Source organism: Ylistrum balloti, unplaced genomic scaffold (genome assembly GCF_031769215.1).
Source record: "Ylistrum balloti isolate Yb309-2 unplaced genomic scaffold, AGI_CSIRO_Ybal_v1 Utg369562, whole genome shotgun sequence".
NCBI lineage: Eukaryota > Metazoa > Mollusca > Bivalvia > Pectinida > Pectinidae > Ylistrum > Ylistrum balloti.
The window spans coordinates 333,090-349,801 of NW_026781862.1; the positions used below are offsets into that span (position 1 = coordinate 333,090).

General features: G+C 33.9%; 1 protein-coding gene across 1 annotated transcript; it reads right to left on the reverse strand.

Moving 5' to 3' along the window:
- Window positions 1-14,869: 14,869 nt before the first annotated feature.
- On the reverse strand, window positions 14,870-16,240 carry LOC132548794 (rhodopsin, GQ-coupled-like). The gene has a single exon (XM_060212723.1). The coding sequence runs from the start codon at window positions 16,238-16,240 to the stop codon at window positions 14,870-14,872; it is 1,371 nt and encodes a 456-aa protein (XP_060068706.1).
- Between the last annotated feature and the right edge of the window lie 472 nt (window positions 16,241-16,712).

Genomic DNA, 16,712 nt, shown 5'->3' on the forward strand with positions numbered 1-16,712 from the left:
AAAGTAGAACGTTAAGTCACGTGGTAGAAATATGTGGGAGCACCTGTTTCTGTTTAAGCTATATATAGACATAATCGATGTCTGAAAACTTCCTCTGGATCATATATCTGAGAGAAAAAAATGACACTATATTTAGAAACGTCATTAAAAGACTGATATCATATACTTATCGTAATGTAATGTTGTATTTACATGGAGTTGAGTATGAGATAGAATCGGATTTTCACATTTTCTGCCCTCTCTTACGATGAAAAATACTCATACGGTTCCCTGTTATGGTAGAATAAGGAAACAGAAGATTAAATATAATTCTATGTCAATTCAGAAATGCTTACAGTATTTTAGATCTTCATTAATATCATTACCATTTTACAAAAATTCCGACCTCTTTCGCTGAATATGAATCAGTATCTAGTTACGAGTCACAATGTCCTGTGTCAACGAACTTCCATTTTACATCTCTCAATAGCTACGACAAGCACAGTCACATACCTAATACAGATATTTTCATCAATGATTCATTGAGTTGGGCTTGCAGGTAGACACGCATGGACAATGTAATCTTTATTATTGGAAAATTTCTTCTTTTTTTTTTTTTTTTTTTTGATCTTATGCTTTCAAATGGTTTGATGCAACTGTTACATTAATTTTACATACTTATTCTGAAAGCGTGTTCCCGCTGTCGTTGTGTGTGATGAATATACATTAGATACGTCAGTCGAGCATGACTGTTGGACAATGCATGACAACTGACAGCCAAAATCACAATAAGGCGTTTCGAGATATTTAAGTTAATGAAAATGAAGGTTTTACTGCCGTCATAATTATTTCATTAAGTAATATGTTTTTTTTTTCATGAATTAGAAGACACTAACCCTTCCGGAATACATTATCTAAATCTCCCTGTGTTTTTTGAGGAGTCTCCACGTAAATTAGTTCATTTTTTGTTTGAGGTAGTTATCTTTTAAGAAGTCGATATTTTCGTTGTCCCTTTCTTTTTACCTCCCTTACTGAATAATCCTTAAATAAATTTTGAAACTGACATAAATCAGTTGTGGAGAGTGGTGACAAGTACGATTTCATGCACATGTCAACAATCATGATTTAGTTCGTTCATTATATGACTTACCTCCCTTTTGTCGTGTTGGTATTTAATATATATAATATATATATATATATATATATACATATTAGCTAAATTCCTCTTTCTACGCATGTTTCATATGATCTAATTGTTCCATGTTTTACTTTGGTGATTTATAACATATTATACTAGTCAGTCAGTTTACACTGAGTATGGAATGGAATGAACGATGAAGGACCAGAGGGGACTCTTACGTTGAAAAACTCACAAGGTATCCACGCACGATTAGTTGACTTATATGACTAATATCGTAAAATGAATAAACTTATATTGACAGCCTCTGACATCGAAAGAGTTATTAGGTATATGCTATTGATAACAATTTAAATGTTTCTTCGTTGAATAGAAAATGTGACTTTAATTACGGAAATAAAATAGGCTGTTTTAATAACATGAACATTACAATCCCCTTCACTTTATACTCTTGTAACTTACAAATCTTATTAACGTAGTAAAATATGTCATTTTAAGTACCATAAGTTTTATAATAACTTTATTCATAGTATTGTAACTTCATAAACGGCGAGAGACTTACAGTCGTTAAGGCTGATGTAATGACTCATTATGACCTGTACAATCATTTGAATACGAAATCTCTAATTGCATTCATCATATCACATATTTTTATCTTCCCATATGTATGACACTTTTATTCTTATAGGATTCCGGACTTACAGATCAGAATGTATATTACCTTTGCTTTGTGTTTAGTTTTCTTCGGCTTGTTTTCATTTTAATCTTCTGAGTATTGAATTGTATCATAGCACCAGTTTATTCAAAAGAAAAAAAAGCAGAATATAATATTCTTTCTAAAAATTGTAATTCCGCATTAAAACCTTCATTAACATATTGAAATATAATCCAACATTTTTAAATGAGAACATAAAATAATCCCGTTGGTAGTAAACTTCAAACTTCGAAAGTAATCGCAAGCAAAAGACATTACAGTCCATTTCTGTTCGAGCACCTGCTTGTTTCCTTGAAAGATATCCCATTCATCATGAAATTACCTGCAAATTAAAAAAAAATAACTATAAAAAAATAAGAGATTTTTCATCTTCAAATTGTCAATCAGATTGTGACTAAATGCATAGGTACGATAGATGTACATTTTAAATTGAATCTAAATTTGAAGAAACTTTCTAAATATACATGAAAATTCTATTAATAAAAGTCACATCGTTTAACCGTCCGAACGAAAAAGACAATGAGAAGCCCATATATGCCAGTGAAATTAAAATCTGTAATGTACATATTAGGTGTCTGTCAAATAGATCTCCAGCCCAGATTACTCATTCATTAATCACAGGTGTGTCGTGAATTGGCGATATAATGCACATCAACTTTAGAGGAGTATGTGGATATTTTATTTCCTTTCTGCCATAAAACATAAATATGAATGTCGTGTTAGTAGACATGGAGCTCTAATTGTTATGATATAAATATAAATAAGTATAAAACAATATAACGGTGATAATTTAAACCCTAAATATATCATCATAATATTCTGTCATCATATACAGATGATTCGCTGAAGAAAAACTCATTATGAAAACATGTTATAAGAATATTTTACGGCACGCACTCACATATATTCAAAATACCATTATCAAGTGTTTTGTAGAATTTTTTATTTTAACCAGAGAAACAACATCATCGTCGATTGTAGTGGTAATATCTTTCAACACATTATTGACATTTCTATTTGAACTGACTGTGCGTCTCTCTTGGAAGACTTGTTTTTATTTTCCTACGAAAATGAAGTTATCGATAAGCTTATAAAACAGGGCATCAATACCTAACAAAGTCTTACAATTTCACTTTCAAGTAAATTGATGACGTCTTGCATTTCAAACGTTATAAGATTTACATGGCGAGTGTTGTCGGTGAAGCAGAAAATGCTTACTCTTCCGGGACATGTGGTCTTTTTTCTGTATAGTTTTTCAGCAGGAGTATCAGAGTACAATTTTCTTTTGTTCAAATTTTTCCATATTTTTATTGAATTTGTGTTTAGATTATGTTTCTGTTCAGATGTTGATATTTTCTTACTGTAATTAAATACAATAATATTAAGTATAACTTTATGATTTTTCTTCTTAACGAGAAGATGAACGAAAGTACTGGTATATTGTAACATATTTCGTGAAAATATGTGTTTATGTGCTACTACGCCATGAGTAAGGGAAATAACCCGGGTGTCAGACAACTATAAAAGTAGGATATACTTTATAAATACACATTAAATAAAAGAATGTTATCAACTGAAATATCTGCTTTGTCATTTAACATCAACTTCAACATGTTCCTTATAAGTATATTACGTCTTAACACTTCCAACACAATGCGACCTTATGAACACTAGATAACCTTCCACACCTACGATATCTATCGGCGTGTCTTTGGTATAATCCTTTAATTCAGAATTAAAGTCTGATAATCAATCAATTTCATGCCACTTTCGTTTTAAGTACAGTATATGAGGTCACACAAACACTGTCTACATATAAAAAAACAAGTATATTAATTACACATGCATATTCATTAAATCAAAACGATCGAATCAAGTAATTGAGTCGTATCCATCATATCCCTATCAAAAGTAAAACGGTCTCGTTTAAACTATATGACAAAGTGATCAAAACAGAAAAATGACAGGATTGTGATGAACGCTGACAAGGTGGGTTGTTCTAGTAATAAACACAATAAACTTAGTGTTTAACGGTCGTCAGTTTACACCAGGAAAAAGAGGTTATCAATAACCTGCTGATTAGAGTCTTCACAACTAAAAGAGTAGAACCTACGCCTTTAAAGTTGTTATTGATATACTGTAGCCACATTAAATTTAGCGAAATAAAATTTTAGCCGACTGTCACTTTTTGGCAACTGGCACCGTTGCATTAGGGCATTCATAATTATTGTTATATAACTACATAAACAACCATCGATTAGCTCGATGACTTCAACAACGTAGGAAATAAACCAACTCTAGATATGTACGTTAATAGAATAAATTTGAGCAAAACACATAATCATATAAATTAAACTTACTAACCTGGACAAGATCGCAGAAAATATGCGATGTTCGCTTTTTTAGTGCATAGAAAAAGTTCTTGTAAATATGTAAAGTTTGTTTGCTCAAAAGACAGCGATGTAAGTGGCCGCGACTTGACATGCCGCTCTTGAATAACATTTGCAATAAAAAATTAATATCTTTCAAATTCAACCTGTTAACAAAAACACAAAGCATGTGATATAAATCTAAATGCGTTTTATAGGCAACGCAGCCATCGTTAAATTATTAATTATTTACACGCATTTGACGAATGTCCACGAAGTGCTATTTCCTTGACAAATGTCATTAAATTATTAATCATAAATGCCTATTTGAAATACAGTGCTCTGGTATGAAGTCTTATGTACTGTGTGCAAGGTGCTTTTTTCAATGTGTAAGTAAATATATACAATTGTAGGTAATATAATTGGAAATAACTGAAACCGAGTTGTTTCAATGATCACATGAATTTATGGAGAAAGTGAGATATATGTAAATAACACTTAAAGGGGCCTTCCAACTCCACAATAACTCATCAAACTTTCTAAAGAGCTACTAACAACCTATCGAACGAAAAAATGCATCTATATAGATCATACTTAAATTTATGTCAATTGTGAATAGGGCAGAAAGTATAGACCATTAATTCTTCTCATAATTTGACATTTATCTGCACAGACATATCCAATTTGAGGAACCTATTTCCGAAGAAGGCGACTAAACTGAAAACAACCAGTTTATAAAGCCGACTTTCCTCTTTCCAGAGACCAAACTGGATTCAATCAATCTGAATTTTCACTTTTGTGAAACTTTTTGTTTTTGCACAATATAAAATTTGCATTAACATGCTGTATATAAGTTAACAAAAAATTAGCCCATTCTTATTTTCGTCTCATCTATTAAAGAAGTGAAGCGGAAACAAGCAATCTGTGACAAAGTTTCCCTTCAACCCGCTTCAATTTACCCGATCCCTGAAATGGGCATATCCGGCAACACCCACCAATTTCTCTCTTCTTGGCAAGTGATCAGAATTTAATTAATATGAATCACCCATTTCCTATTTCTGGGCAATTGAACCAAGCACCGTGTGAACAAACTATTTCCCACTTTTCGGAAATTAAATTGAAATTAAAGCCAGTCTGAATGAAATATTCCCATTTCTTGGAAACTTTCATAAATGTCACTACCATACTTTTTACCTTTTACATAGAGACATCATTACACCCATTATATCCTCAGAACACTATTGTGTACTTGACCTAAACAACCGCCCCCACAAAGAACAAAAAACAATCCGCCCTGTTAGACGGATAAAGATCATTAAACGTCATTTGAGGATATATTCAATAGTTTAACATTGTTTTCTATAATCAAACTATTGTTATCACTAGATATCTAAGCCTTTGATGACCGCTGATCGTGACATGTCAATTAGTAATTATATGAATAAATTTAATGAATGCAAATTAATCATTGTTGTTAAATGGAATCCAAAGTGAAATTGCTGACACCCAATATCCCTAGCTATACCAACACGCTGAAAACTTAAGAGAAGAGACGACGTTCCTATATTAGAAAAGGTTTTTGATACAACCTACAATTTTTGTCGTCATTAGAATATCCTTGATGATTACATCAGCCATTGCAGTACTTATTTATTAATTGACACTTCAACTTTAATGTAACAATTATTGTCATACACTAAGTTACCTATGGACTCTGAGACATATATTTTTATTTTTTTTTTCACTTTGTACAAGACACTATTTTGGATGAGCTAAGCTACCTCATGACATGAATACAAAGCTGGTATTGATTCGGTACATTTAGTGCTTGATATCTACATAGTTAACGCTTTGATATAAATACCTACGTTTATGGATCATCTTTAGAACATGAATGTGAAATAATCACCAACACATTGATTATCTTGTCATCACGGATGAATCTATTTTCGTTATGATTTGACCGACTGATTTATAATACATCATGAATATTCACCGATATTAATGAGGGAAGATGTTTTTTACGCTCGAGTTTACATTTTCATATTTTCTACCATTTTTGATACAATGGTTGTTATACTAATTTGACGGATAATATTTATACATATGCATTACATTTATTAGTTCAAGTACTGGTAATAGTACTGTTGTTTATAAAAACAAGACATTAATATGTATTAAGTACACATCAATAAATCACTTGAATTGTTACAAAACTATAAATTATTATAAATTTGAATGATGGAATGTAATACTAATATTATGATATCAAAGTTATCTTACTGTTTGTGTTGCACAGCAATTTTACGTCACTTCTCCTTGAAATAAAAAAACAATTATTAGTAATTAAAACAATTATACGATTAACACATTTACAGGAAACATTTTTGTTTCACAATCAAAGAAAATAGGTATAATTTCCAACTGAAAACATGGATGTTAAAAAAAAACAAGAAAATATTAACATTCCAACATAAACATAATCCAAGCTCAAATTTGATCAAACAAGGGCTAAATATGAACAAACGAAATATCTAACGGAGATATCCTGAAAAATACAAGGAGAATAAGACCAATGTGTTCAGGGAAAGAAATCGTCTTCTGCTTCATCGACTTCATTCGCCATGGAAATAAGTAATGTCTTGTTTTCAAGTGAGGAAAATGGTATACAATAGCGGAACCAACAAGCAAGCTGACGAACATCAAACACGTCCAGCTTCAATCCACACAAAGAAAATATTTCTCAGTGAGATCACTATGGCGACTGTAAAACTTCCCCATAATTTTCATCAACCAGCTTCATTAACAAAAACCTGTGTTTCGAACTTTCCCGTCAATTGACGACTTCTTATGAGAAAATCATGATAATTAGGACAATCCCTTAACATCTAATGCTGCAAAATGGTTAGGGACGCATGGCTGTTGCTATCCAGAAATGGAAAATTCACAAAAGGAAATTGAAATCCTCACGCCTATTATACAGTTTGGTGTCCATGTTGTTTTCATTGTAGGAAAAGGTCGAGATAATCGCCTAATGTGGAAGAGTCTGGCATGTCCTTGATTCCAATTCTGGTGAGTATATACAATGGACATAGACAAGAGGTCATCAATATATCTGAAAGTAAAGAAGAAATGTGCAATGACTTTATGATCTGTGTTGTTCGATAAATCCAGCCAGTTTCCAACCAGGAACTCTAACATTTTGATGATTTCCTCATTTTTATATTAGTCTTTGGTTGAATGAAATACACCACGGTATAGTTCACAACCATACACCTTACCGCCGTTCCCCTTAATTGGAAAAGAAAGCTCTCGTGACAAGAGTTCAGTTTAGAATGGGGTATGGTGGAGTACAGAGTGAAAAAATAAAATGTTCTCATAGAGGAAATGTTTTTCAGATGAGGGTTTTGAAGATGTGTCTAAAGCTCTTTGGGGTTCTATGAAATACACATGTTATCGATTCCAATTCTTGAATAAACAATATCACAATAAATATGTAACCCAGACAGGATAGCTAAGAATGGCAGTTGGTTGAACAGGTAGAAGAGCTAGCAATAAAACGTTGTTTACATGAATTCTCACGCAGTTTAGGAATCCATCATAATTGGGAGAGGTTCGTGTCTTTATCATTAATAGGCAATCTGAATTATTGCAATACCAAAGATGCCCAGCCAGTATTTCTTCTTTTCTTCTTTTGAAAGTTTACATAATGTAAAGCCCGGGTTTCCTTGTTATTAAGCAAACCTCTTTTTTACATGTAGAAAAAACACAAATCTGTAAGTTTGAATTGAAAACATCAGGATCGAGGAACGCTATGTATTTTCACATACATGGAAACTAAGTAATGATCTGAGAACATTGAATAGACCTTTGCTGTTTATTAATCAGAAGGTTGAAGGAGTACGACATGCTGTGCCTATTAAAAGAAAATTTGCACATTCAATTAAATGACTTTTACATTTATTAAACAACAAACTCGCATATTCAATCCAGTCTCTCATATCTAAAATGCCCCCCCCCCCCCCCCCCCCCCCCCCACTACACTTTCCGTCTATATTAATGCAATGGGCCGCTCTTAACTGAGGGCGGAATCGGGCCTGTCAGCATGTCATTAGCATGCTTATCTTATTATTTACTGACGGACATTACAAGGACATAACCTGTCAAACTCACCTTTACTTGTCACGGTCAGTAGCTACACTTGTGTACATAGTTTATTTTTAGACTTGGCGAGATGTAAAGCAATTAATTGGTTACAGAACGAAAGTGTCATCTTCCTTCCAGCTAACAATTTTGTGTATTTTGATGTCGTCATTTGTATGGGCCAGGTATATTATATTTAAAATATTCCCAAATCCATAGAATCTGCATAAATGACTAACAGAGTGTTTGAGAAGACGTTTACCAACCTTACTTATTTGACTGAAATGTGAAAATGATATCATAAATGATAACTAGGCTGTGTATTTTGGAATAAATAGAAGCGCCGCGTCACCTACAACACCTTTTGACATGTTTACATTTAATAAAATGTGCATGTTTACATCGTTGATGATTAAAATATACTTGCATCTAGTTTAAAATGTGTATCACATACATTGTGGAATTTCCGTTGAAAAAACAATTTGATTTATACATCACACATATCGTTGTGATATTAAGTAACGATAGTCAGACAAACTGGGTCCAAACATCCTGACAACATAGGAAGCTTCGGTAAGAATGTCTCCATCCTACGAATTAATCGAAACTTGTATGAAGGGAAACACGATCACTTACTGATACGTGATTTTAGAATGATATGAATATTGATTTATATTGGTAAGAAATAATAATCATATTCGGACATGATATGGACATTCGGGCTTAAGCATCTTCGATGTTGTAGATGGTAGACACTGATAGCGGGTTTTAAGTCCAACGGGTTTGCCGTAACCTACTTGTCATATGTCATATTATGGGGCTACCACACCTCCCTATTTACATTTTGACAATCTTTCGGTCATTTTCGCCTGCTAGGTGCAAAAAATTAGGCCCTTAGCATTACTGATGAGTCCTAGAATGATGATAACTTTATGATGCAATTTACTACATTTTTGGGCGTACTATATCTAATCCTTATTTCCTTTATTGAAAGTTGTGTATTCTGGGACATTCACCGATAGGTAGAAGAATCTTGTTCAGATAGAATATCGACATCGTCTAAAAGGATATAATCATGTTTGATATTGTTATCCCTACAATAGGAAGCGCATCATCCGGCTGGTATCCTGCAGTTAATTACCATTTACGGATACTTTTAATATCGTTGTTGCCTTTGCACTTTTAAAAGTGATATTGGAGTGCATGAATCAGACGGGGAGATACGAAACTTCAGTAGGCAAGAAAAAAAGATTTACGAAATGTTAGTCAACTTTCCTTGTATGTTGAGATTCCTAATCTCACTTACAAGAGACCCTGATGATCTTCGTTTATGTTGACTACGATCTCTATGATTTATTGTTATTGTATACATGACATCATATCCTTGTTATGATAAGGGAATCCCTAGTCTCCACCATTAGACAAGGAAATCTCGCTTATATAAAAATATGTTTAAACCTTTGTACTAAGTAATGCCTTAGTATCATGTCATACTTTACTGATACAGGATTAAACATGTCATTTGTATGGCAGATACCAGTTCTAGGAAAGGTCAAGTTATGCATGCTTATGCAGAATAAATACATATAATTAATTTATTACAACAATCAAAGTGGAACCTAACGAGATACCTGTCAGGTGCGACATATAGTCAGGTATGAATTGTAATATATGTTTTGATATATCGGCCCTGATATTTCACCTGAAGTCATGTTGACACGACTTAATGTATTTGAGAGAAATTATATAAATATTTTGTTAGTATCCACTTCTTGTAGATCTACCACAGTCATTGTTGGTATAATGTTATACTTAATAACAGTGGTACATTAGTGTCTCATTATGCTTTAGTACTGATGTTTTAATACTTCCATGCCGAAGTAGAACATCCTGTATTACCTGTATAGGTGTTATTGTGATAAACACTTCTTAAACTATCCAATGTTCGGATCTAAAGAAAAAAAATGGTATAATTATAATGACGTTGGAACTGGAAAGCTGGTATGTCTTTACGCATTTGATTTCGTGGGTAAAAACTTTCGTTTACTAGCTTTTTCAAATAGACGAAACAGAAACCTTAGACATATACATCACATCTCTTATATCAAGAACTGGTATTGGTAACCATTGTACCATGGTCTTATAACAGGACAGTCATCATTGGGCGTGTGTGTTCCATACACACCAATCACATGAATTGTTACAAAGCGAGAAATTAAATTGATATTAATTTAATTGATACATTACTAATATAGCATGATATAAAACTGATCTGTTTGTGTGGTGTTGCACAGTAATTTTTACAGTCGATCACAGTAAAAACAAAGATCCTATTGTTAGTGACATATTGAAGTATGAAAATTATAACGTAATTAATGTATTGTGTCATATGACGTATAATAAAGTGGTATATCAACATACCAACAGATGATTTATCTTCCTGGAATTTACAACATTTCGTCCTACTCTGTAGTGCATGCCCTTGCACCGAGGCCAAATGATATCATTTTAAATTGATAATTATGTTAACGGAGACAGACATATCTTAGAGATTATATATATCTGTAACCGGATGTGACTGAAGTGAAGTGCGATTTGATGTTGGAGTCAGCTCCGTGATAGGTCTTCTTTATTTCGGTTATACACTATATTTAATACTCGGTAGCATTATCTGATGTATTACCACACTAACGTATGATTGTACAAAAGATACACAAGTGAATAACACCTTTTTATGATTTAGAGTCAGATACAGTAGAGCCCAAACAATTGATTTAACTGCATCATACAGCTGTTTCGTCCTTCTAGGACTCGTCAGTGATGCTACATCATAAGCTGTTTCGTCCTTCTAGGATTCGTCAGTGATGCTAAGGACCTAATTTTGAAGCCTAGAAGGTGACTGAGGACAGTCCAAAGTGATAGAAAGAAAAGTCAAAATCTAGTCGAGATGGTGCAACAGCACCATAATTAGATTAATTTCGTAATTTATATATATTAGACAGTTTCACAACATCGTGAACCATGCCATTATTGGAATAAATTAGAACATTCCATGTTTATTTTCTGAAAGATACCGTGAATTCGTTTATATAAACCTCTACTAGTAGATGCTATTTCGTTTAGCTCTATATATCATGAGATATATCTAGTGTTTTATTTTACCATAATTTATCTCATGCTTAAGGTTTTAAATCTGCTCAGTTCCTTCCGAGTTTCACTAAGTATGTCAATTGCGGTAAACATCACTTTTTAAAAGACATTTTTATAAAATTCGATAGATTAGGAATTTACCTTCGTGACTACTGTGTATAAAGTAGTTAATTAAGGCAAATGTGAGGTTTAATATCAAATAACTGTTATATCAGTATCAACCAGAAGTGACATTTTTATGTGTCACAACATCTGCACGTCGTCAATTTTTAGCGGATATTACGAGTTGCCCGTCTTTCCCTCCTTTTTCATGCATATTCAATATTGGCATAATTTTTTGGCAGACTTACAAATTAGTGTTATGTGTCTAATGATTGATTCAAGCCATGCCTATCACACTGGCTTAAGTTGAAGGCAAAAAGTGCAAAACAATCTGCTGTAAAAAAGTTTCTCCATTCTCGCAGAATACATTAAGATAAATGTCACTTTAGTAGATTTGTTTTAAAATGTTGAATGAAAAAAAATATTTATTTGTAATTAGCGTGGAAGAACGATCGTTGAGAAAAATCGGCGATACAAAGAATAGATATAGGACAAGCAATTAATGATAGGTATCGTGGATCGATTTCTAGACAAAGGCATGGAATTACTTGTCTGATCGGTAGGCTGTCACTCCATGAAAAACTGGCAGATTAACCAGTGTGATTAATGGTTTAGATTTTTTGCTTGTAAATCATTACCATTTTATCGATAACATTTGTACCTCAACACAAGGAATGGAGATTTTATTGCCAGCAATGTGATATATCAAGAAATCGACGGCACGACGTAACAAAAAGGTACGATAATCTAGTATTTTGTAAATGTATTCTAATGCTTCTGTGAAATACTTATTTTTTATTCCTGCTGTACGACTAGACAATGCTGTGTTAAACTTCAATTTGACATGATTAACATTACCATTTCTTGTTTGTACGATTGCCCATCATCGATCATTTTTTGTATTATAAATTACCACACAAATGGATTGAGAAAGCTTTGATTATGTAAATGTGATCTCTTGTATTTCGCAAGCTCTGTTTGAACATTGTAATAACATGATACGCTAGTAATTACAACTCGCTCAATGATTATAAGGAAATATACCTACTCTACTCTCAGCGATCCGAGTTTCCTAACAACCCGGCAGATATGAAAAGATCAGTGAAATAATGGTAATACATTCCTGATATGTATATGAAACTCATCTTCAGAACTTTATCTGAAGTTGTGGATATCGAATTATACCACAGTCACTAATTGGAGTACATTTCTTGTTAAATTAACATATTTACTAAAGGTACAGTTATTTTTGTTTGTTGCCTAAATTTAATTTGCAAATTTTTAACGGAAAAACGTAAAGTCGGCAGAATCGTTTTACATAAATCATATTGGCTGTTAAATTTTGTACAGTAAACGGTTAGTTTTGATTACACCATACGTAATCAATCATACCTGAACTTTCGATGGTACATGTGAACCCGGTATATCTGACATTGAACGTTGAAACATCTGCCGGTATAGAATGTAACTTGACATGAAAAGCACCATAAAATCAACATCAAATAGTTTTACCTGAACAAGGCATTAATTAAGCCTTTTTATGCTATAAAAAATCTTTTTTTAAACGTATACTTAACATTGTTTTATATATGAAATGTTTGTGTCACTTTAATCGTTGGTCGAATCAATCTTTTTCCGATAGAATGTTGTGTGAGTTTGTTAGTATGAGTGACAAAAACCTATTTATAATATGTCGTCTTGTCTTTTATACATAAAAATCAATTTGTCAAACCTAATTTAACTTCGACATGCTGACAGAGAATCAAATGAAATAGAACTTGTTAGTACTGTATAGTATGTAGGACAAATATCGGACAACACGTCTGTCCCAGATTCCTAAAGCAGCTTATTTATATACTATTATATTATCATTCGGTAAAATGGGTTGGCGCCCCTCTGACCTCTCCAACGACAGGTACAAGCTATAAATACTATCTGACGACCGTCTAAAAGCATATTCTATCAAGATATTAATCAAACACAAAATCCAAATAAAACTCACATACCTTCATTTCACTGCTCATCAGTTCTCTGTAAAATATGCATCCCTTTTAAGATGATATGACTTGACATTAAATATAGAAGGAAACTTCTATCAAATCATTTAAGTGCGAAACTATACCAATCTAAATGTTGAAGGAATTATGATACGACACAATGTAACATACTTATTAGTTATAGAGAAGAAAAACATATATTTGTTTTTTTATAGATACGTTATTTTCTTTACATTAATAAGTGTAAATCAGTATTATGCATTTGGAAAACATACTTATTAGTTATAGAGAAGAAAAACATATATTTGATTTTTTTTTTATAGATAAGTTATTTGTAAATCAGTATTATGCATTTGGAAAACATACTAAATGTTCTTAATTGTGACCCACTTTTATCAAAGAAAAACGCTATTTCGTCTATGTTTGACATTCGATGCCGCTGAGAAACATAAGTCTATTAAATAAAACTAGTATGTTTGGTTACATGCAGGAACTATGTATAAGGTGGTTGTTCGGTTAGTATTTGTAGATATAAGGTGTGAACAATGTTGGCCTATCGTAGATATTCTTGTTGTGGACAAAAAGGAAGTACGTACTTTTGTAACAGATCAATGACGATGTCTTTGTTCTGGTATCTAGAAGAAAGCGAGGTGCAAAAAAAGAATAAATGCACCATCGAACAAAAGCTAAATCAGTGTAATTTAGAGACAAACTATACAACCCTAGAATGAAGAAAGACATATTTATTTCCCGATGTAAGTTACTAAAGAAGACACGTGCGAATAATCGACGATACAACGTTACTGAGCGGGAACAATTGGTGCAAAAGTCAGAAGAATTTTAGAAAAAAAGTTAATACTAACGTAGCTTTTCAATATGCATCATTCCATTTATAGAAACAACAGTTTCAGTGTTCTTAATATCACGTGATACATCCAAACAAACTGATAATACTTGCAGAGTGCACGGGAATTGTCTGTCCTTCTTTTTCTTTATGTCGTCGTCCTTCTTTGCACTGAAGGCTGGTATTTATCCATTCTTACCCGACATCCATACAAAGCACAATTAATTCGCTGCGGTTGCATATTAGAAATGCTGTTTATGATAAACACAGAACCTTCCTTCGTCTCGATGTTTTCAATTCTACATTTTCACTAAATCCGTAGCGGTATTGTCTACATTCTGCTGAATCCCTGGAACGGATAGGTGTTAAGAGTGTAGACTTGAGTATCCTCATTCGATAATTGGACATTCTTTGATGAGCTATTTATCCGTATTACGCTTTAAGTTCTTTTGTTGCCTTTTCGATGACTGCAGATGTGGTTTGCACTTGTTCGGCCGTTGGCACTGGGGTCGCAGGAACAGCAACAGGAGTTGCGGGAGCACTTCCGGCACCTGGGATGAAAACAGGTTGGACAGTTTTTGGTTGGTTGTTAGCCATTGAGACAATAGCACCCACCAGTTCCTTGACAAGTTCACCTGAGTTTACTCCTTGGTTCATGGTCGGTTGCATTTCGTACCCTGGTCCGTAGGAACTTGCAACTGTGGATGCACTGCATTCACTGGCGGATCGTCCAACCGGGGCCTTTGATGGAGGTTCTGCTGGTGGCTTTGGTTTTGGTTTGCAACAGTTGAGGAAACAAGGTGCTTTCTCATTTAAAGCGGCACGGAATTTCGGATGGCTGAGTGCATACACAATCGGATTGTGCATAGCAGAGGCCTTAGCCAACATAACGGGCATTTCTGCCATCAATGGAGTGACAAAACTGGGATTCCCAAATTGCGCCATTAAGGCAATTGTGGCATATGGACTCCACGAAAGAATGAACAGCGAGATGAGCGTCATGGCAATTTTGGTGATTTTGATCTCCGCTTTCGTTCTTTCCTGCTTTTCTGCTTCTTCGGCGTTGAGCTTATCGGCCATGCTTGCCATTTCTCTAGCATGCTTTCTGATGGCACCAATAATCATAATATATGATCCAACGATCAACAATAGTGGTAAGGCGAAGGCAAAGACGTACATGCCTACGATGTATATTCTGTTTGAGGTGCTTTTGGTCAAATAGTCGAATGTGCAAGATGTCTGGAAACCCTCTGGAATGTACGCCCCAAGACCGAATAACGGCAACAGTGACCATCCAACTGCCCATACCCAAACAACGACGATCATCATGAAAGCTGTCTTTCGAGTCATAATCCGTGCAGCTTGGAGCGGTCTGGTAATGCAAATACAGCGATCAATTGAAATCATAGCCAATGTATTGATAGACATGAGTCCGAATATACCGCCTATAAACCCGTAAAATTGACAGGCGACATCTCCAAACACCCATCTAGTATTGAAAGCAGATACAGTCAATAGAGGAAACCCGTTGACAGCCGAAAAGGTGAGATCACTTAGAGCGAGATTAACGATCAACATGTTGGAAGGGGACTTGAGCGTCTTGGTAGTAGTGAAGATCGAAATGACCACTATGTTACCAATCACACCGCTGATACCAACCACTGTGATGAAGAGACCGATGAAGTAGTGCCATGTGTCGGATACAGGTGGAAACTGCTTCCAGTGGGGATGGATGTAGTAGTCGAATGTGTCATACAGATGGGTGGTGTTCAGCGGCGCCAACTCCGTCACTCCCACAACCATGATGAATGGAGTACTCTGGTCTATAACAAAGATGTCAATTACCAAAGAGATACTAGCGACTGTTTGCGGTTTCCTTGTTTTTATACTTTTTGGTCATATCGTGCTTTTCTTCAGACCACCCATTTAATTCCTGTATATGGTATAACTAAGCCTATTACAATGAGGAGTCAGTACTAACTGACGAGAAGTTGTTTGTAGGGCGTATGTCAATACAGTATCGGTAACAGAGCACAATCTGTTTAGTTAGCAGATTGTCATTAATGCAAGTTTCTGGTTATTTGTCAATTATAGGAATACTAATAACGCCCAACATGCAACCATTTTATAGTAGTATCACGCTTGTATATACAAGTTATATGTGATCAAAAATCAATATATTACAGTGTAGACCATATGATAATGTAATTTGAAAAAAAAAAACTATTTTTAGAAACGATCATTTTATGGAAATTAAGTCATGGTTGGAACGCTA